At 43.2% G+C, this 23,682-nt stretch overlaps 1 protein-coding gene across 4 annotated transcripts in view; it reads right to left on the bottom strand.

Moving 5' to 3' along the window:
* Nucleotides 1-23,682, bottom strand: part of ANKRD29 (ankyrin repeat domain 29) — a 64,350-nt gene that overhangs the window by 17,742 nt on the left and 22,926 nt on the right. For 3 of the 4 annotated variants that reach the window (XM_054461044.2, XM_054461046.2, XM_063653493.1), the window contains exons 4-8: nucleotides 22,895-22,993; nucleotides 18,095-18,193; nucleotides 13,907-14,005; nucleotides 3,595-3,693; nucleotides 1,851-1,946 (exon numbers count right to left, since the gene is read on the bottom strand). In XM_054461044.2, coding sequence (XP_054317019.1) covers nucleotides 1,851-1,946; nucleotides 3,595-3,693; nucleotides 13,907-14,005; nucleotides 18,095-18,193; nucleotides 22,895-22,993 — 492 coding nt within the window. The remainder of the gene's footprint in view (nucleotides 1-1,850; nucleotides 1,947-3,594; nucleotides 3,694-13,906; nucleotides 14,006-18,094; nucleotides 18,194-22,894; nucleotides 22,994-23,682) is intronic. The other variant, XM_054461045.2, reaches the window with a different exon arrangement.

The raw sequence follows: 23,682 nt of genomic DNA on the forward strand, positions 1-23,682 counted from the left end.
GTATATATAGATACTACATAGTATATAGTGTATATATAGTATATATACTGTATATACTACATTATATATACAGTATATATACTACACTATATATACACTCTATATACTACACTATATATACACTCTGTATACTACAGTATATATACACTCTGTATACTACAGTATATACACACTCTGTATACTACAGTATATATACACACTCTGTATACTACAGTATATATACACTCTGTATACTACAGTATATATACACTCTGTATACTACAGTATATATACACACTGTATACTACAGTATATATACACTCTGTATACTACAGTATATATACACTCTGTATACTACAGTATATATACACTCTGTATACTACAGTATATATACACTCTGTATACTACAGTATATATACACTCTGTAGACGGTATATACACGCACTATATGCCGTACACGGTATATACACGCACTATATGCCGTACACGGTATATACACGCACTATATGCCGTACACGGTATATACACGCACTATATACCGTACACGGTATATATACTACATCTACCGTACACGGTATATATACTACATCTACCGTACACGGTATATATACTACATCTACCGTACACGGTATATATACTACATCTACCGTACACGGTATATATACTACATCTACCGTACACGGTATATATACTACATCTACCGTACACGGTATATATACTACATATACTGTATATATATACTATACACTATGTATAGTGTATAGTAAATACATTCTGTAGTATATATTTACTATAGTAATATTTATATATATTTATATATTAATAAATATATCTTCACTGTAGTAAATATATTAGTAATTAGTAATATCTATTACTATTTACTATTTAGTAATATTTACTAAAATATTAAGCATTACTATTAATATAATGAATAATATAATAAAATTAATATAATCAATAATATATTGGTAAATAGAAATACTAATATTTATTAAGCCTTTACAGAAAAAGTTTGCTGACTCCTGATATATACTATAGGTTAGAAATATTTTAATCAAAAATGATCAAAATTTAGGCCAGGTGGGGTGGCTCATGTCAGTAATCCCAGCACTTTGGGAGGTTGAGGCAAGTGGATCACTTGGGTTTAGGAGTTTGAGACCAGCCTGGCCAGTACGGTGAAACCCCGTCTCTACTAGAAAATACAAAAAGCTGGGCATGGTGGCAGCATGCCTGTAATCCCAGCTACTTGGGAGGCTGAGGCAGGAGAATCACTTGAACCTGGGAGGCAGAGGTTACAGTGAGCCGAGATCACGCCACTGCACTCCAGTCTGGGCTACAAAGGGAGACTCCATCTCAAAAAAGCAAAACAAAACAAAAGAAAAAGATCAAAACTTAAAAAAAGAGTTTTGGCTCTGTTTTTTAGGGGACCCGGGTCTCCATACTGACATATCTTCTGAGGCTTCCAGGTGTTGGAGGCTTATTTTATTTCACTTAAGGGAACAAAACAGAGTGGTTCTTTGCTCAAGAAAATGAAGAGAATGGACATAAGTGTCTTTCTCCTTCCTTGATTTCACAAATCCTCCAAATGGTGTCAATATGGCATACTTTCCAATTTAGCTATTTCATTACTACTATCGATTTTTTTTTTTTTCTGGAAAACTAGGTAATGACAGACTGTGGCTCACTCTTTCTACCACCTCCCACCTCTACCAGTGCCCCTGGGGTCTCCAGCATCAAGAAGCTGCAGGTGTGTTCTTTCAAGAATCCAACTAACCAGGCTAACTGCACCCAAGTTCGACACAATCCTCAAGTGAGGACTTACTTTCTAACCTCTCTCTTACAGATTAGTAAAATTTATCTTTAGGTCTTACCTTCAAAATACCAAGAGTGGGTGAGAATTTAAGCAACTCTTCTATGACATCATTATACCCTTTGTTGGCTGCTTTCAATAATGCTGTTGTGCCATCCTTAACAGAAAGAGGAAAATAAAAGTTGATTATTAACATATGTCTGTGTTGCTTGAGAGCTGTCAGTTGGGGACTGGAAAGTACCATTGTCAGAAACTAATGACATGTGTAAATTAAGCACAGATCAGCAATGTCTCTTAATCTAGGAGCATTTTAGAGAATATTAAGCAGTTAATTCTGCATGAAAGAGTATCAGATGAACAGTGACTTAGATTATGTTAGAACTCTGCCATTTGGGAATTCATACTCCTATAGTTCCTGAGAACACTGGGCAGGGGACAAGGGGAATTTCAAGAGCATATTTTTAGGCCATGGTTGGACCAAAGAGGCATTCTCTGCTGTTCATAACTTAGCAGAAATGGTTTACTGTCTTTAATAATTTAGATCATTGTTGAGCTGTATTTACTGTTTCTAAAAAAATTTACACAGCCTTGCCCTAGTCTGCTCTAGGCATCCACCCGTGTGTGGGTAGGGGGGTTAGGGGCAGAGGTGATAGATTAAAATCTGCTAAAAGGCCAGGTGCAGTGGCTCACGCCTGTAATTCTAGCACTTTGGAAGGCCAAGGCAGGAGAGTCACTTAAAACCCCGTCTCTACCAAAAATACAATAGCCGGGTGTGGTGGCCTGTGCCTGTAGTCCCAGCTACTAGGGAGGCTGAGACACGAGAATCACTTGAACCCAGAGGCGGAAGTTACAGTGAGCTGAGACCGTGCCACTGCACTCCAGCCTGGGTGACAGAGTGAGACTCTGTCTCAGAAATAAAATAAAATAAAATCTGCTAAAAAAGAATGAAAAGCCAAATTCAAAAATTAATATTTAGCTTCTGTCATTATTTTTTGGCTCAAGAACACAGTTTCCAAATTCCTTTTTCTCCCATTTTCACATATCAATCGCTGTGTTTGGAGGATTTAGTCCACAATTCTCCCGTAGCCAAGAAACCACTTCGGCCTGCCATTAGAGTTTATCTGTAATCAGAAAGAAGGAAGATGGAATTGCGGGGCAGGGGGGTTCTCTTCTGGCTTCAGAGACTGTGGGAAGAAGAAGAGTGGGAGAGAGGGCAGTGAAATGGTGGCGAACGCGTCTGGTGATTTCCCTTTTTTGGAGCTCAGACTTGGAGAGGGGAAGGTGGGTTACGTAAGCAAGGGTTATGCAAAGGCCACAGTAAAACACAAAAAGCAAACAGCATGGGTAGTCAGACTCTCTTATGGGGAAAAGGGCCTGCTGTGGAGCACACAAAGGCAGTATTAGGTGGCACCAGCAGAGGCCAGTGGAGACTGCGGGCCAACAGGGGACGGGGTGCAGGGGGTCTGCAGCTCCAGGGAGCAGGGGCGAGAGGCAGGGCCTGCAGGAGGCGCAGCACCAGCCAGGGGATCCCCCTAGGACAGGCCCCAGGACAGCCAGGAGGCCCCTCTCTACCGCTCCCAGGCCTAAGGCTAAGATTCCACCCTCTCTAGTGCGTCCCAAGGTCATCTCGGGTGGAGGAGGAGAGAGACCGAGCAGCACCGAATCAGACCTTGACTTTGTTTTCCTGCTCAAGGAAGGAGGTTGGGAGGAAGCCCATGTGGGCTGCAGACTCAGTCAAGACCCGTTTTCTCCGCACAGGCGCGCTGGGAGGCTTCACTCTGTGGCCGAGCAACCCGGGCACTCACGTTCCGCGCAGCGTCGCGGTCGGCTCCGCGCAGCAGCATCACCCGCACCACCTCGCTGTGGCCCATCTGGGACGCGATCCACAGGGGCGCTGTCCCGTCCTGCGGGAAGAGGAGGCGGCGGCCGCCGTGACTGGGGCGCCCGGCCCCACCCGCTCGCAGAACGTCTTTAACACCAGGGGTCTGAAAGCGAAAACCCCGGGAAGGCACGCCCTGACCGCAGATCACACTCTCCAGCTGATCCACACCGCCCAGGAGGCAGTGAGAAAAGAGAGGGTGTGTGTAGCCCACGGACGCAGACGGCACGTGGCTGAGCCTGGGCTACTTGAATAATTGCCAGTATTCAAATTTTGGCTTATAAAATCATCCATTTTGTGGCTGGATCTTTTACCAAAAAGGGTGGTACAGACTTCATGGAAGGATGCGTGGGAACCTTGCTTTGAAGGCTTGGGGGAGCAGCTGACCTGTATACATACACCACAGCAGAACCAAATTCCACAAACCCAGAGACAAGCCGGCCTATTCCCCCCAGACTGTCCATTTCTTTGCTTTCCCAGTGGGTCACACCTTAATGTTCACACAATACACCCTTCATTCCCATAGAAAGCAGGCAGTTTCCTTTGAGGTGGGGTCTGCGGGTCAGAGAACTCAAGTCATTTCTCCTACTCTTCTAGTCTGGTGTCCAGAACCCTCCACAGCCACCTCATTTCTTAGGGGGCTTAATTTTAGGTGGAATGTGTTGTTGTGTCTTCTAGGAAGTGATGCACATAAACTAGTTATGGCAGGACAGCATTTTGGGGAATATTTCCTCTGCGTATATTTCGGAGTATTTCCCCAATATTGCTTTCTCTGTGCACACTGGGCCATGAGGTGGAGATATATTGCTCCAGAGGAGAAAAAGTAAAACATGCAAGGGATGGGGAAGGATTTGACGGTAGGGTGGTTCCCAGCAGATGGGATGGAAACTGGGAAAGCTTTCCAGTGTGTGAAGGAGCTAGAGAGGGAGGGGGAAAGCGGAGGTCACATGAGAGTGTCCACGTTTTCTTCCCCCTCTGCGTTGAATCTCGGGTGTGTTGTCGGGGAGAGGTAACCTAGGTTGTGGTAGAAACAGCAGGTCAGTTATGGGGAATTCCAGATGGGAAAGGATTTTCTCTTCTTGTGAGAAACCAGGAAAGTTATCAGCCCTTTAGAGAAGTTCTGCTCTCTGCTGGTGCCCGGGAGATAGGAGAGAAATGGCCGTGGGAGTTTCAGAGTCAATGGTCCCCCAGTCTCCACGGCCCACATCCGCCTAGCACCTAGGCATCCAGGAGTCCCGTCTGCCTATGGGAAATCAGAAGCGACAGAGAAACAGTCGGCTGGAGTGAGCCTGGGGTTGGGAAGACAAGGCCACAGCGCCCTGACTTCCTGAGTAGATACAATGGCCAGGCCAGCAGACAATGGCGAGACCAGCTGCATCCCTGGGGTGTAAGAGTGCAGGATGCTTGTGGACCAGCACAAGGGCCACGCATGAGTCTCTCCACCCCCATCTCAATGCCAGGATGACAGTCTGACTCTTAGGTCCCTTCGGAGAGAAGGGCAGGAGGGATCCAGAATGGGCTAAAGGTAACCTCTGAGGTAATTATGGTAATATGCCCCAAGAGACTGTTTTAGCCAGATAAGACTGAATTACCCATCGGGGGAAGTGGGGCTGAAGAACAAAATGATTCAGTTATAGAATATAAAGTTACATTTTCTGCTGCAATGTGTAATTTCAACCTTAGCCTACTAGCAGAAGCAGGCACAAGATTGTTGCCCATTGCTGTCCTGGGAAAGGGAGAGAGGATGAAGACATCTGAGCTGGGTCGGGGAAGCTGGTGACTTGGGAGCCCAGGAGGATCTGGGGGTGCTGAAGAGCAGTCACAGGATGTTGGGACCTGTCTTGGGAGAGACAGTGGAAGAGGTGCTGAAACAAAGGATAGAGGGAAGCAGAAGACACTTTAACCTACTTCATAATTTTTCCAGGGTCCTCTTGGTGGAAATATTCTTGAATCTAAATATTATCATGAGCAATTTGTACTTTAATCTGTACTTTAGTTTAAAAGCACTTCCATATTCTTTATTTGATTTTCCCAATTCAGGATTTGATTAATCAATAATTCAAGCAACCAATAATGATAATTATTATTTGAGACAGGACTCTGTTACCTAGACTAGAGTACAGTGGCATGATCAAGGTTCACTGTAGCCTCAACATCCTGGGCTCAAATGACCCTCCTGTCTCAGCCTTCCTAGTAGCTGAGACTACAGGTGTGCACCACCATGCCCAGCTAATTTTTTTTTTCTTTTTTTCTTTTTGTAGAGATGGGGCCTTGCTTTGTTGCCTAAGTTGTTCTTGAACTCTTGGCCTCCAGCGATCCTCCCACCTCAGCCTCCCAAAGTGCTGAGATTACAGGTGTGAGCCCAGCCTTCTAAGTCTCAAGCAGAGTGCTAAAAATAAGTCCTGGAGAAGAGATATGGAGGTTTCCATACTACTGCAGTGCCATCATAAAGCATGGACAAAAATGCACAAAATCAAACAGGAGGGAGGGCTGCTGCATGGGGAATGAGGGCTCAGTGTCCTGGATAGAGTGCTATCTGATTCGGGTCTTGAAGAAGGACAAGGATTTTGCTAGGTGGGAGAGAGGGGAAAGGTCGTTTGAAGGAGAAGGAAAAGCAGCTACAGTCACAGTGGCTTGGACAGGCATGGCTCCTTCATGCAGGGTGGGAAATCCAACTGCTGTAGCCAGAGGGGTGCGGGTGGGACCCTGGGAGGCAGGAGGGGAGTGTGGGTCCAAGCCAGTGCCAATACTAATGCGCTTCTCCCTCCGTGCCTGCTCTGGGTCTGTTTTGTTCTTTGTCACTCTCTCCACCAGAGGGCGGGCAGGGAGAGGCAGCCAGCGAAAAACGGCAGCCAGCTGTCTATTCAATGTGCTTTTCAATGGCTTGGTCATTATTAGTAAACTTGTATTAAAAATTGAAACTAATATGTGGGAAAGTGCTAAAAGGTGCTATATTGTGAAAAATTATCTATCTATCTATCTATCTATCTATCTATCTATCTATCTATCTATCTATCTACCTACCTACCTACCTATCATGGAGTCTTGCTCTGTTGCCCAGGCTGGAGTGCAGTGGTGCCATCTCAGATCACTGCAACCTCCACCACCCAGATTCAAGAGATCCTCCTGCCTCAGCCTCCTGAGAGGCTGAGACTACAGGCATGCACCACCACACCTGGCTAATTTTTGTATTTTAAGTAGAGACGGAGTTTCACCATGTTGGCCAGGCTGGTCTCAAACTCCTGACCTCAAGTGATCCACCCGCCTTTGTCTCCCACAGTGCTGGGATTACAGGCATGAGCCACCGTGACTGGCCAAAAAATTATTATTATCAATTTAGAACATCAATGATAACACTCATCAAATATATCATCTTAATTGGAATAGTCATGGGAGGTGGAAAAAGCAATCATTTCTTCCTGGTTGTAAGACCTTAGGCAAATCATCTCAGTCTGAGTGTCCTCTTAGGAAAAATTATTAGCTTCGCAGAGATAAGCGAGAAAACATACAGAAAGGTGGTAAGCATGAGCACTGGCTCACAGATGCTTAGGAAATGTTAACTGCATCTGAGTAGTATTTATCATGAGAAATAATAAGCCCCTTAATTTGTACTTTTGTTCACAAAATACTTCCATATGCTTTTTAATTTGATTCCTCCATCGACCCTGTGAGATAACTGACTGTGAGCAGGTAGGAATGAGTGGGAAAATGAGATTTGGGGGCCGCCTGTGTATTTCATTACTAGTCATTACATCTCAAATCTGATTTTGGAACCCAGGGAGTTGCATGTGAATTAGAGCATTACTGTCAAATCAGATTACCTATCAGTTGATTATTTAGTTTATGAATTAGGAGAGGTTTTCCTCTTTTGTACACCTTAATTTCTGTTTTCTCTTATTTTTTCCTTCTGGTATAATGGTTAGAGCCTTCATTTTCATCATGAAAATGATGGGGTGCAGTGGCTCACATCTGTAATCCCAACACTTTGGGGGGCCAAGGCGGGAGGATGGCTTGAGCCCAGGAGTTCGAGATTAGCCTCAGCAACACAGTGAGGCCCCCATCTCTAAAAAAAAAGAACAATGACTTCATTTTTTTTTTTTTTGAGACGGAGTCTTGCTCTGTCGCCCAGGCTGGAGTGCAGTGGCGCAATCTTGGCTCACTGCAAGCTCCACCTCCCAGGTTCACGCCATTCTCCTGCCTCAGCCTCCCGAGTAGCTGGGACTACAGGCGCCCACCACCATGCCTGGCTAATTTTTTTGTATTTTTAGTAGAGTTGGGGTTTCACCATGTTAGGCAGGATGGTCTCGATCTCCTGACCTTGTAATCTGCCCGCCTCGGCCTCCCAAAGTGCTAGGATTATAGGTGTGAGCCACCGTGTCTGGCGATTTTATATATTTTTCAAAATTAAAGATATAAAAATAATTTTGAAAATGATGAAAAGTAAGTCAATTTAGCTCCTTTTTGTAGAGTTTGGGAATGTATCAAAATGTGAAAAAACATTTAAAAATATTCAAATAGGTTTTTGAATACTTCCATATACTTTGATATTTTTAATACTTTCATATTAAATCAAAGAAATCATTGTGAAGTTATAACCTCTACAGCACTTTTTTTAAAAAGGTAATGGCCAGGTATGGTGGTTCACACCTGTAATCCCAGCACTTTGGGAGGCCGAGGTGGGGCGAATCGCTTGAGGCCTGGAGTTTGAGACTAGCCTGGCCAATATGGCGAAACCCCTTCTCAGCTAAAAATACAAAAGTTAGCCGGGTGTGGTGGTGCACGCCTGTAGTCCCAGCAACTCAGGATTCTGAGGCAGGAGAATCACTTGAGCCTGGGAGGCGGAGGTTGCAGTGAGCCAAGATCATGCCTCTGCACTCCAGCCTGGGCGACAGAGTGAGACTCCATCTCAAAAAAAAAAAAAAAGGTAATAGAACATTTAGCTTGAAGAAGAATGAGATTCATAGGGTTATGATAGCTGTCTTTTACTATGTGTGTGTATATCAAGTAGAAAAGGATTTAGACCAATTTTTCAGACCAAGTGATAGAAAGAAGACAGATGGGTGAAAGCTGCATGGAGACTTGGCGTCAATGTATAAAAGTTTAATGAGTGTTGGCTAAGACCAAAGAAACTGATCAGAGAGGAGTGAGTTTCCCATGCCTAGAGGTGTTCAACAGTAGTTGATTATCATAGAAAGGATTCGAGTACCGATGGATGGCTAAATAGAGTGAGTTTTATAGTTTCCTCCAACTCTGTTATTCCCTCATTTGATTTGAGATCATTTTTACAGCCAGATCACAGCATGAGATGGGGTATATGACACAACCTGTATTAGAGACTAACCTTGGATGGTCTTATTTAGGCTCCTGAGAGTATTTGGAAAAAAGAACTAAAACCATCCTCTTCTGTGGGAATGAGTATCTGAAGCGGCACTAGCTCTTTGCTTCCACGATTTCCAGCCGTCACACTTAGGTTACTTCTACCTACAGGGTTAGGCCAGTCACAAAGTCTTGAGGACCAATTCTATTTGAAGTTGGGAGTCCAAGAGCTGTGAGGAACCTTGCCCGTGGCAGAGGGAGTTCAATATTGAGATAATTTTCTTACCCACCCTACCCTGCCCTGGAGCCTATTTCTTATGATTGTCCCTTGCACCGTGTGCCTGGCCCAGCAAATGGGTCTGTAAGAGATGTTACCAGATGCTGCATTGCCCATGGTCTGACTCTATCCTCCCCAGTCAAGGGTGACGGGACTGAGGACAGGCAGGCCAGCCAGTCACTGTGGCCTGGTGCACAAAGATGAGCTGTGACAATGACATGGCTATCCCGAGTTTGGCAGTCTGATCCATAAACCTGGGGACCACATACAAGATAAGTAAGCAGACGAAACTGGTAAAAAAGAAAGGAGTGGGGAGAGACAGATATGAAGAGACTTTGAGATGACAGAGAACACACGACTCACTAGAGAAAGTGCAGCCTTGTTTTCTGATGGGTTTTCTGTTCCAGTGAGGCCTGGTTGGAATAGAAATGATAATAACAGCCATACCTAACATTGCACTGGGTGTGTATCAGCTACTGCATTAAGAGTTTTGCAGGGATTATTTTATTTAATTCTCACAGTAGTCCTAAAATACTGAGAGTCAGGGAGAGTAGGCAACTTGCTAAGGTCACACAGTTAATAAGCAAAATGGGGCCTCTGTTTCATTTTAAGATATCTATATCCCCATAATTTCCAAGCTGCTCTCCACCCAAAAAATCTGGGTCTGCTCCCTAGCTGCCTCTTACAGTCTTCCTGGGGCTGATGTCCTGCTTATGAGTCTGGGCCCTATATCTGGAGCCTTCTTCTAACTCTCAGGCACTGATCACTAAATGCTGCAGGCTTCCAGACATGCTCTGCACCAGCCATGGGGATCTTCTGGCAGTCGACACACTTTTTCTGAGTGTGTACCATGTGCAAACGGAACAAGACAGAGTCTCTGCCCTTGACAAGCAGCAAGGACTTCTTATGGCTGTCTGCTCCCATTTCCAAACCCTCAGGATTCTACGCTAATCTTTTGGCTCCTTCTCCCACTGCCATTGATGGGTTCACCCCTCTAAGCTTCTGACCTAGGAGAACATTTACTTTCTGGGCTACTCTCTGTAGCTTCTGTTAGGAGAAGGCACTTTAGTAGATGGCTTTTCCTCCAGGCTTCAAAGAAATACTGTTTAGCACATGAAAAAGACTAGATAGAGATGAGTTAACTGACTAACCTCAGCTCTGGGTTAACAGGATCAGACCTTTGCATTCTATAAAAGTATTGTTTTAATAAGATGGTTGAGTTGAGTTGGGAAAATATATGTCGAGGCATTTGGTTAATAGAAAAATAGAAATAGCCACCTCAGCTACTGATTAAAAAGGTCTGACTCATAACAACTCAACTTGGTGAGGACACATGGAAAGAAATGAAAATGAATTGTTAGAGTGAAATCTATATTTCAATGCTCTCTATGACTCTTGACCTTTTGGCTTAGGACGGTATGGAAGGAAAATATTTTTTGAAGTTTCAAATCAAGAACATAGTCTTCCTACTGTCTGGCTATGACTAGCTTTGGGATTATGATTCCTCATCCCAAAGTACTAAAAAGGTCTTCATTTAGTTCTCAGTGATAGAGTTACAAAGAAAAGTCATCCCACTACAGTTCAGATTCCCTGAAGCTCATATCAAATGTCAGCTGAGTAATTTCAATGTAACTTTGTCAACATCCTGTTACAGGATACCATAATAAAATGGTAGGGCTTCATAGAATGTCAGTGCAACAATTACAAATCAGATTTAGCCAAAAGTATTAGGAAATTAAACCAGGCAGGTATCTCTGTCCTCATTTTGTAAATTCAAGGATTTTCCAATAATGACTCAATGTGTCAGCTGAGATTTCAGAATAAAACATTGGTTTCCAAATGCTCTACCTATAGAATATAGGTAGGCCATGTGCAGGCATAGCACTGTTTTCTTGGAACATAATAAATATGCAGAGTTTATACTTTCAGAGAAGACGGAACTTGAGCTAGTCTGACCTGGATAGATAACAACCTCTAACTATAAGCTCACAGTAGGTAATAAAAATTATTATGATTTGAGGGCACAATGGGGTGAGTGTACTCTATAAAAAGGAAAAATTCCATTGCCTTTTTTCCCCAAAGCAATTCTTATTTTATAAGACACCCTTTTCCTGAATAACAATTCTTTTAGGGCTGAACTCAAAATAATTCAAAACAATTGCATTAGATGCAGTCTTTAGAAGGTGTAGCACTTGCTCCTTGACCAGAGGGTGGATCCCTGCACTCAAAAACTAAATCATCCACTTTGACCAGGTTATCCTAACCCTTGAGGAAGAAAAAACAGCTATGGTGGTGTGTTGTGGCTACTGCTGCAATGTTGGTTTACTCTTTAACTTCTTGGCTTCAACATCACTGCATGACTCATTTTAGGTTTAAGTGGGCATGACTCATGCAACATTTGAAATATAATCTCTTATATCGACTTGGTTTTTTACAAACAGTACTTTAGGCATATAAAGAATAAAATTCAAAGTGCCAGAAATTATTTTGGAAGGATGTACTAATAGAGAGACTTGATAATCTTGATAACCTCACATTCTAAATTCACAGTGGTATCTTCAATAATGGCCCCCAAATCAAACTTAAGCAATCTAAAAATAACCAATTCCTTTTACTAATTTTAGTAAAATGAATCCTCTGATTCAGAATCAATCAACAATAACAAAATAAGAAGGACCAATACGAAAATATTAAACTCCAATCCTCGAAAGTCAACTCTAGCAGGTACAGAAGTAAAAGTTTTTTTGAAACTGCTTCCTTTCCCAGGAGTATTCCTGGGGCCACCTAAGAATAACTTTACAATTCTAAAAATATAACCTTACATTGATAGCACTGTTTGGCACATGATAAGTACTCAAGAAATATTGATTGAATGTTGAATAAAACAATTATTTAAAATGTGGGCATCTGAAGAGACCATCAGGCTCATCCTGCTCAGCCTCCTAATTTTCAGTGATGAAAGTCAGGCCCAGAGAGGTTGATTCACTTGTTCAAAACCACACAGCTCAAATTATTGGCAGAGATGGATCGAGAACTCGGGATTCCTGACCTCAAAACCACTTTGCTTTCCTAACTTCAAACCACTCTGCCCAAAGGCTCTTTCTTTTTCTCAGGCTCCTTATGTGCTTGGGCTTCTAAAGACCAAAGAAACCTGTGTCCAAGAACTCAGACCAACCTTAAAGTTCTCATAGCTATTCATTACGTGAACACAGAAAGGCATTCCTGTATCAGGTCATATTACAGTGGAGATGTGCCTGGGTATGAAATCACCTTGACTTTTTCCTAGGAAACTACCTTTATAGTAATGTTTCCTTAATTTGAAATGTTTTGTTAAAAATAAATTAATCTGGCGCCAGGCATGGTGGCTCACACCTGTAACCCCAGCACTTTGGGAGCCCAAGGGGTGTGGATCACTTGAGGCCAGGAGTTCGAGACCAGCCTGGGCAACATGGCTCTCTATCAAAATGTATCTCTACTAAAAATACAAAAATTAGCTGGGCATGGTGGCGCACACCTGTAATCCTAGCTATTTGGGAGGCTGAGGCACAAGAATCGCTTGAACCCGGGAGGCGAAGGTTGCAATGGGTCGAGATCATGCCAGCACACTCCAGCCTGGGTGACAGAGCAAGACACTGTCTCAAAAAAAAAAAAAAAAAAAGTTAATCTGGGCAAAAATAGTACCTACACAAGAGAAGCTAATTATAATACTGTACATTTGGAAGGTTCTTCACTGTTTATAAAGTGCTGCCTGTATAATCTTGCATTTCTGTTCTTTTTTCTTCTTTTTTAAAATTATTACTCTTTTTTTGAGACAGTTTTGTTCTATTGCCAAGACTGGAGTGCAGTGGTGCGATCTCGGCTCATTGCAACCTCTGCCTCCGAGGTTCAAGTGATTCTCCTGCCTCAGCCTCCCAAGTAGCTGGGATTACAGACATGTGCCACCACGCCTGGCTAATTTTTGTATTTTTAGTAGAGACGGGGTTTCATCATGGCCAGGCTGGCCTCAAACTCCTGGCCTCAAGTGATCCTCCTGCCTCGGCCTCCCAGGGTGCTGGGATTATAGGCATGAGCCACCACTCCCAGCCTACATTTCTGTTCTTTTACTTTCAGTTCATTGAATTGCTAGCTATTAGCTTGCTGTTGGTAAATGAAGTCTCAACAGCATAATAATTGTGAGAGATGAAGGTGCAGAACCTCCTAATGATTCCAACGGCATGGGCTCCTCTTTGGCTTGCTGGAAGAAGTGGTGAGCAGGTAGTAAGGCAGCATTATCAGCAGAGGCCAGGTTACCTGACCCACATCTGTTTACCTATGTCCCAGGCCAGCCTGCACTCATTAGATCAGCGCAGCCATAATTTGTTTGCACAGGAGGTGGCAGAGTGTGTACTTGACCTCAGACATCAAATACTTAAGTTTTGAAAGTACTGAGCTGTGATGTCAGCTTGGTTTCATAGGCTTTCAGGTCAGTTCAGAGCATAGAACAGGAGATACCCTAATCAAAGATTAACTTTTCATCACAGAAGCAGAAGGGTTTAAAGGATGCCTTGAGCTTACTGGTTATCTCAGCTATGTGCTGCCAGGGGACACCCAGCCCTCCCTGCCCCATGCTCCATGTGCTCGGGCAAATGTCAACAGTGGACATTACCTGCCTTGGCTGGTTGACTTTTGCTCCTGAAGCCAGCAGTAATCGAATAACATTCAAGTAACCACCTTGGGCAGCTAGGAAGAGGGCAGTGGCTCCATCCTGAGAGAGAACAAATTAAAAGCATTAAAAACATTATCTTTCACACTTATTTTAAAAGAAATCAGGGCGGGCGCAGTGGCTCATGCCTGTAATCCCAGCTATTTGGGAGGCCAAGGTAGGTGAATCCAGGAGACGGAGACCAGCCTGGCCAACACGGCGAAATCCCGTCTCTGCTAAAAACACAAAAATTAGGTTGGGCACGGCAGCTCACGCCTGTAATCCTAGCACTTTGGGAGGCCGAGGCAGGTGGATCACCTGACGTCAGGAGTTCGAGACCAGCCTGGCCAACAGGGTGATACCCCATCTCTACTAAAAATACAAAAAATTAGCCAGGCGTGGTGGCGGGCACCTATAATCCCAGCTACTCCGGAGGCTGAGGCGGGAGAATCGCTTGCACCTGGAGGCAGTGGTTGCAGTGAGCTGAGATCACGCCACTTCATTTCAGCCTGGGCAAAAGAGCCAAACTCCTCCTCAAAAAACAAAAAACAAATAAAAATACAAAAATTAGCCAGGTGTGGTGCTGCGTACCTGTAATCCCAGGTACTTGGGAGGCTGAGGCAGAAGAATCTCTTGAACCCAGGAAATGGAGGTTATAGTGAGCCAAGATTGCATCACTGCATTCCAGCCTGGGCAACAGAGTGAGACTCTGTCTCAAAATGAATAAAATAAAATAAATTAGATTTAAAATATACACATTTAATATAATTTTCCACCTCCATCTCTTTGTAGGTTTCCACCTTTTTGTCAATGAAGAGCCAAATGTTAGATATACAAATCCCCCAAACCTCATTTTTAAATTTATTTTTAATATATTTTTAAATTTCTAAAAATTCTTTTTTTTTAATTAGCTGGGTGAGGTGGCACGTGCTTATAGTCCCAGCTACTTGGGGGCACTGAGGCAGGAGGATCACTTGAGCCTGGGAAGTTGAGGTTACAGTGAGCCGTGTTTGTGCCATTGGACTCCAAACTGAGGGAACAAAGTGAGACCCTGTCTCAAAAAAAAGAAAAAAGAATTGAGAGTAAAAGGTGTCCTTTTAATTAGATCTTTCCTACCCTTTTCTCTTTCTTGTCCCCTTATCCTTGTTCCCCCAACATGATACAATATGTTCATGAATACAAGAACTTGTATTCTGCAAGAATTAAGATACAATATGCAGCTGGGTATGATGGCATACACCCGTGGTCCCAACTACTCAAGAGGCTGAGGCAGGGGGATTGCTTGAGCCCAGGAGTTCAAGACCAGCCCTGGAAACATAGCAAGACCTTGTCTCTCTCTCTCTTCTTCTTCTTTTTTTTTTGAGACAGTGTCTCCCTCTGTCACCCAGACCTGGAGAGTAGTGGCGCGACCACAGCTCAATGCAGCGTCAACCTCCTCAGCTCAAGCGATCCTCCCACCTCAGCCTCCTGAGTTGTTGGGACTACAGGCGTGCATCACCACATCCAGTTAATTTTTAAAAAAAATTTATAGTAGAGACAGGGTCTTGCTATGTTGCCCAGGCTGGTCTCGAACTCTTGGGCTCAAGCGATCCTCCTGCCTCTGCCTCCCAAAGCACTAGGATTACAGGCATGAGCCACCACATCCAGATGACCCTGTCTCTAAAACAAAATGAAACAAAACAAAACAAAACACAAAAGAACCCTGTAAGATGTTTTCAATACAACTGCCCTAGAAACCATCTCCACAAAGTGGCTCTCTGCCAGCCCAGCAGACACCGACAACACCTATAAACACAAAAAAGCACTCCTGCATAAAGCCCAGAGCAAGTGCCCCTTTTCCAGTGCTCTTTAGTTTTCGTCTTAACTGAGTATCTATGCCTTCTGGGTATTTCTGTTTTCTTGGACACATGTCACTCGGTGCTTTCGGCAGATGTGTGGATCAGCTGAGAGCATGCATTCTCCCCGGATGCTCCCTTCAGCCTGATAACATTCGCAGCGCAGGGTGAGCTTCATTGTTTTCAGACCACAGTGGAAAACCAGAGCACACCCTAGAGGAAAACACCTAGCGAACCCAGCTAATTACTACACCTCCCATTGGGAACACTAACCTCAAGCAAAAATATAAGACATATTTCCCTGCAAGCCCAGCCACGCGTGTCACGTGGAGGGTCCTGGATTTCCAGTGGGCGTCAGCTGAGCTGCCAAACTGCCCTCCAGGCAATCATTAAGAAATTAATCAGCCTGTACAGATTTTCAAGCAGATGTTTTATATGGGAATAAAATTTTCGGAAAGTCTACCATGTCCTCAGCTGCTGAAAACTCTCAGGAATTTTCTTTTTCTTTTTTTTTTTTTAAATTTTTTTTTAACTCTCAGGAATTTTCCAAGATGAACTACCCATGCATTGAATTTTTCACTGTGCATTCCAAGTTTCGGTTCTGCCCTGCCCATCCATATTTCAATCGTTTTTAAGAAAATATTTAGATTGTTTGGGTAAAGGTAAAGGTCTTAATATAAAATGGAAGTTATAATGCATGAAATTTCTTGAGTCACCTTAAAACAGAGAGGAAATTACTATGGGAAGGGGCTTTTCTTTTCACCAAACACTTTGGGTTTTCCTATTCAATGTGTATATATATATATATATGCACTACACACCCTCAGATATACTCTACCTATATATAGCCAAAGACATATCTAACCTTTAGACCTGTGCTTCTTAGATTAGGCTACATGTGAGAACTACCTGTTGCCCAAGCTGTGCCTTCAGAGACTCCAGTTTTGTTGGTCTGGGGTGGGCCTCGAAATTGGTATTTTTTTAAACCTTTCCAGATAATTCTAATGGGCAGCCAGAGTTGAGAATCGCCTCTTTAGATCATTATCAAGTAATTCAATCATTCTACTGGTAATGTTGCAGGCTCAAAGTGTGTTACAGATTTTGAAGTGCAGAGGGTGAGGCTAGCTGCTATGAATTTCAAAGAGGCCTGTGATTTGTCAGGGTTAACCATGTAAACTCTGGAAAGGGTGTTCAAATGGAAAAGTTCACACCTACAGAGCTCATTACATGTCTATGAAAGTATAGTGCCCCGGGCATAAGGGTTAAATGTCTAGCTGTAGGACAGCCTAAAATACGGTTCCTAGATAATTGGAAGTAGGAATTTTTCCACTCTTCACCATGAGACTGTCAAGTCAATTCATCTCCCTATATTCTATTTTTGCCTACAAAACTAGAGTAATGTTTGTCGTAAATCCTATGGCATTATAACAACAATTAATTGAAAGGCCCTTGGGTGATGATGTGCTAATTGACAGTTAGCTGCAAACAGACCCGCACTAGCAGTGGATGCCTTTCACAGGTCAATGGCATGTATATATTTCACAGAGGTCTTCATCCATCCAACCTCACTTTTCTACCAAATACCTTAGATTTCTCCTCTTTGTGCCCTTCCTCACAAATACTACAGCAGTATATTTTTATATCCAATGAGCGCATTTAGAAAAATGTTGTATATTTTGGTTTTCAGCAAGTCCATATGCTGGGCTTTGTAGTTTGTCATGGTACGAATAAGTATCACATGATTTTTGAAGGTCTTAATTGCATAGGTACAAGAAATGTTTCATCTGCACAACAAACATTTAAAAGGGAGAACAAAGATGGGTAAATAAGATAAATGGTCTTTTTTTGTCAGTGGGGGACAGAGTCTCACTATGTCACCCAGGCTGGAGTGCAATGGTGTGATCTCAGCTCACCGCAACCTTCACCTCCTGGGTTCAAGTGATTCTCCTGCCTCACCCTCCTGAGTAGCTGGGATTACAGGCACCCACTACCATCCCTGGCTAAGTTTTGTATTTTTAGTAGAGCCGGGGTTTCACCATGTTGGCCAGGCTGGTCTCGAACTCCTGACCTTGTGATCCACCCACCTCGGCCTCCCAAAGTGCTGGGATTACAGGCGTGAGCCACCGCGCCCGGCCAGATACATGGTTTCTATATAAAAAAAGCCCATCTGGTCTGCTGTATATTTTTCTCTTGACTCAGACCCAAGTCCTACTGTCCATTAAAATATTTTTGAAGTTGGCATTTCTGGCATCTGAATTTAGACTGCAATTTTGTGTGTGATGAGAAATGTCCTAATGTCCCCCCGAAACGCACTCACATAAAGTTGGTCATGGATGTTTGCTCCGTGCTTCAGCAAGGTCTCCACCACCTGCATGTGCCCGTACTGACTGGCAGCCAAAAGGGCGGTGCCCCCGTCCTATGGACATGCAAAGTATAAACACATTAGAGGTGGCGCAGGCACATAATTCACCAGCAGATGTTCCTCACATACATAGAATTTAGGAAGAGAGTTTTCCCAAAGATAATAACAAACTCACTTTCCCTCTTTTTTTTTTTTTTTTTTTGAAATGGAGTCTTGCTCTGTCACCCAGGCTGGAGTGCAGTGGTGCGATCTCGGCTCACTGCAATCTCTGCCTCCTGGGTTCAAGTGATTCTCTTGCCTCAGCCTCCCAAGTAGCTGGGACTACAGGCGCATGCCACCATGCCCAGTTAATTTTTGTATTTTTAGAAGAGATGGAGTTTCACTATGTCAGTCAGGCTGGTCTTGAACTCCTGACCTCAAGTGATCCACCCGCCTCGGCCTCTCAAAGTGCTGGGATTACAGGTGTGAGCCACCGTGTCCGGCCTACTTTCCCTCTTTTATCCCTTTTACTTTTTCTTTATAATTATGGCAGAGTTCATCCTAAGGACATGATTATGTTGTATATGTGGGCCGCTTGCTAGAGATGTATTACAGTTATTTGACCAAGTTATTTATTGTGAGTTAACTTAGAAAATTCCTACGCCAAATGCAGCATCATCTATTTGCTTCTCAATATGAGAAACACAGACCAGAAAGTCTTGTCAGTTCTTGGAATCATCAGAAAAGCCTCCCAGGGCTTCAAGCCAGAGACTTCCTGGGGAAACACTGTCTTCTCCCTGTGATGTAACCCAGTGGTAGGCCACTGAGATTAAGGTGTTTCTATGGGGTAACCCTCTGGGGCCATTGCCCTCATGGGACAAGATCTGCTTCCATTAAAAGAGCAGATAGCTATGGCACATTCTGTGTGTTTCTCACTATCCTACTTAGTATTTTCCTTTTAACATGTGCCAATTTGTCCAGGGCTCTTTAAAAGTGTGGCCCTAAAAACTAAGCAGAAGCCTGAGCAACAAAAATTAGCCAGGGTGTGGTGGTGTGCACCTGTAGTCCCAGCAACTTGGGAGGCTGAGGTCGGAGGATCGATTGAGCCCAGGAAGTGGAGGCTGCAGTGAGCCAAGATCACACCACTGCACCCCAGCCTGGGTGACACAGCGAGACACTGTGTCAAAACAAACAAATAAAAAAAGTAAAAAAAAAAAAAAAAGAAACCAACTAAGCAGGGCACTGTAAAGCACACGTGCTCTGATGTGGAATGGGATATTCCTGTGCTCCATCTACTCTACTTTTATCTCTGCAGCCTAAATTAGAGCTTTTCTACCAACCACATCACACTGCTGACTCATTGAGTTTGTGGTCAACTAAAATCCTTAAAGGTTTTCCTCAGGTGCTACAGCTAAGGCATTCTTTTTTCCCATCTAGTGTTGTTGAGTTGTTTGGCTCTCTGAACTGGACATCTGAGCTAATTATAAGTAATTCAAAAACACGTAATCTGGTTCTAAAATATGAATCATAAAAATAAGATATTGTAGTTTCTGAATTTGGGCATAAGGTGTTTGTTCAAAATGCCTACTCATAGAGCCCCACCCTCAGCCCCACCTTCAGTAGATCTGGGGTGAGATCCAGAAATATGCCTTTTGACCAGTCATGTGGGTTGATTGTGTAGGCAGGTGGCAGGTGGGCCTCATGTGGAGAAACATTGCTATAAGAGGTCTCGAGTTCATAGGCAGGTAACATCCTACGGGGCTGCGTGTGGCTGGGTAGGGCTTCCCCAGAGACAGGCTCTGTGGTGGGGTAGGGTGCTTGAGATGGGCTTTGAAGAGTGGGGAATGGAGAGGAGGGAGACTGAAGGCTGAGGCTGGTGGTAGACGGTAGTGGTGGGGAGGCATCACAAAATTGCGTAACAGCAGGAATAAGCACCATTTCTAAGCTTTATCCTGTTAATTTTCCTAGCTAATAAAGTAATAAATTTTCCTGCCTAATAAAGTAACAGAAAAGATAAAATACGACGATTCTCATGGACGAACTGCTGTTATTTTTGTATGTATGTATGTATGTCAGGGTCCTGCTCTGTCGCCCAGGCTGGCTGCAGTGGTGCAATCATGGCTCACTGCAGCCTTGAACTTTTGAGCTCAAGCGATCTTCCTGCCCTAGCCTCTTGAGCAGCTGGGACTACGGGTGTATGTCACTGTGCCAGCTTTTAAAATTTTTTTACTTTTTTATAGATGGGGTCTTGCTATGTGGCCCAAGCTGGTCTGGAACTCCTGGGCTCAAGCAATCCTCCCACCTCAGCCTCCTGAGTAGCTGGCATCACAATACCTGACTAATTTTTTAAAAAATGTTTTATAGAGATAGGGTCTTGCTACATTGCCCAGGCTGGTCTCCAACTCCTGGTCTCAAGCAATCCTTTCACCTTGGCCTCCCAAAGTGCTGGGATTACAGGTGTGAGCCATCCCACCTGGCCTCTTTAATTTAATTAAAAAAAATTTTTTTTGAGACAGGGTTTCACTCTGTCACCCAGGCTGGAGTGCAATGGCGAAATCATGACTCACTGCAGCCTTGACCTCCCAGGCTCAAGCGATCCTCTCATCTCAGCCTTCCAAGTAGCTGGGACTACAGGCACATGCAACCATGCCTGGCTAATTTTTGTATTTTTAGTAGAGACGGGGTTTCGCCATGTTGCCCAGGCTGGTCTTGAACTCCTGGGCTCAAGCGATCTGCCTGCCTCAGCCTCCCAAAGTGCTAGGTGTAAGCCACCATGCCCAGCCTCTTTTATTTTATAAAACACAGTTTTGGGGCATATAGATTTAGTAACAGTGAGAACAATTGTTGAAGCAAAGTTTTGATGACAGGATCATTTAAAACTGAAAGCCTCTCAGCCCTCTCTTCTTCCCATGGAAAGCTCTTGGATACCGGCAGCTGACCTAATGCAAATCTGTGGAATTGCTCATCCTGAGTTCCATGTTCCCTGGATTTCTGAGATAGTACAAACTGGCTCATGTACAAAGGCTTTAAGCCAGCATTCACTCGTTAACCAAGAAGACTGAAGCAGTCATATGGTCACTCATGATCGTTTCGACCTTAGTTCAAAGAGTTGAGATTTAGGTTCATAGGACTTTACTTTCTATTTTTAGTTATCACTTTTATAATAGAAAATAAAATAATAATGTAAAAAAATATATATAGTATTACTGTATGTTATACTCAGTAAGTTTGAAGGCATATACATAGTACAATAGCAGATTTCAGAAAAGACAAAACCTTATATGAAATTCACATCTACTTAATGGTTAGAATTTTATTATTTGATTTATTTTTTTGAGACAGGGTCTTCCTTTGTGACCCAGGCTGGAGTGCAGTGGTATGATCATGGCTCATTGCCGTCTTGACCTCTCGGGCTCAAGTGATCTGCCCGCCTCAGCCTCTCAAATAGCTGGGACTATAGGCATGTGCCACCATGCCCAGCGAATCCTTTTTTTTTTTTTTTTTTTTTTTTAATAGAGATGAGGTCTCACTTTGTTGCCCAGGCTGGTCTTGAACTCCTGAGCTCAAACTATCCTCCTGCCTCAGCTTCCCAAAGTGCTGGGATTACAGGCATAAGCCACCTTGGCCAGCTCCAGCAGTTACCATTTTAACAGAAAAAAAATCCCACTGGAAACTCCCTTGATATCTAAATAGTCCACAAAAAGGATTAACTAAGAAAACCTGAAAGTTTCCAACTTGCGCACATTTTCAGGAATTTAAAAATTATAATTAGGCTAGAAATGAGCTGACAATTACAAAAATCTTATGGCAGTTCAAATTCTGCTACTACAAAATATTATCATGTAAAATCATACCGTCAACACGAAATTAATCTTTCTACATTCTCAGCTTTCTTATCTATATGTCAAAAATGAAAATCAATTACTTCTTTTTTTTTTTTTTTGAGACAGTCTCACTCTGTCACCCAGGCTGGAGTGCAGTGGCGTGATCTTGGCTCACTACAACCTCTGCCTCCCGGGTTCAAATGATTCTCCTACCTCAGCCTCCTGAGTAGCTGGGATTACAGGCACGTGCCATCACGCCTGGCTAATTTTTTTTTTTGTATTTTTAGTAGAGACAGGGTTTCACCATGTTGATCAGGCTGGTCTCGAACTCCTGACCTCGTGATCCCCCTGCCTCGGCCTCCCAAATTGTTGGGATTACAGGCGTGAGCCACCGCGCCTGGCCAATTACTTCTTTAAAGGAAGAACCACTATATAGTTTCCCAACTATGTAAACTGTAGCCATGTATTATGTATTTCAGTGAGGATAGCTCATGAAAGTAAGCTGTCTGCCAAACCACCCTCTTTAGAAATGTCTCAGATCTAGTAGGATCAGATTAATACTTCCAACAATTCCTATCATAGTATCAGAATTAATCTTAAGTGGGAAAAAGAACATGGAAACAGGGAAAGTTAGAAAGCCACTGCTACTGTACCCCTCCTGGTTACAAAATTTAGTGTTCTACAGTAGAAAGGTATCAGTTCAGGAAAGGATAGAAGTAATTCCCCATAAAATTTTCCAATTGTGAGCCCAGAGTAAAAATGTAACGTTTTGAATAGAACCCTTAGAGCTACCCCTGAACCATTACAAGTAACCTTGAAGAAATCCACTTACTTAGGTTTGAGAATCTTGTAAAAAGGGAAACACAAATTCGTACCATAGATGAGGAGAAAAGCAATACCCATGGCTGCTGAAATTCTTCAACATAATGCAAAATCAAGAAGGTTATCTCACTTTGGTCCTAAATTCAGTGGATGCTCCAAATCCAAAGAGAAATCTCACGACATCATTATGGCCTTGCTGGGCGGCAAAGAATAGGGCAGTTGTACCTGACTGGGAGAGAAGGAGAGGCTAGTTTTAAAAGACACTTGGTTATCTTACACTTGATTTGAACATCTGCAAAGAAACAAAACAACATCCTTGCATAGAAACCTTCTAGGCTAGGAAGGGGCTAAATTTGAACAGATTCTTATTTTTTGGTCAGAGAAGTGACAAAAGGAAAGGAAAACTTTATTCTTAGTGAAATGGGATGAATGGTGGCTCCTCAAAAGATCTGTCCTCATCCTAAAACTTGTGAATATTACCTTCTATGGCAAAAGACGTAATTAAGTTAAGGATTTTGAGAAGAGCTTACCCTGGGTTATCTGGGTGGGCCCTAAATATAATGACAAGTGTCCTTCTAAGAGTGAGGCAGAGGCACTACTCACAATAGCTAAAATGTGGAAGCCACTGAAATGTCCATCTGTGGATGAGCAGACAAGCAAAATGTGATGTATCCATACAATGGACTATTATTTAGCTAAAAAGAAAGAAAATTCTGACATATGCTACAACATGGATGGGCTTTGATAACATTATGCTAAGTGAAATAAGCTAGTCATAAAAGGCCAACAACTATATATGATTCTACTGTGATCTTTTTTTTTTTTTTTTTTTTTTTTTTTGAGACAGCATCTTGCTCTGTCACCCAGGCTGGATGGAGTGCAATGGCGCCATCTTGGCTCACTGCAACCTCTGCCTCC

Source organism: Pongo pygmaeus, chromosome 17 (assembly GCF_028885625.2).
Source record: "Pongo pygmaeus isolate AG05252 chromosome 17, NHGRI_mPonPyg2-v2.0_pri, whole genome shotgun sequence".
In the NCBI taxonomy this organism is placed as follows: domain Eukaryota; kingdom Metazoa; phylum Chordata; class Mammalia; order Primates; family Hominidae; genus Pongo; species Pongo pygmaeus.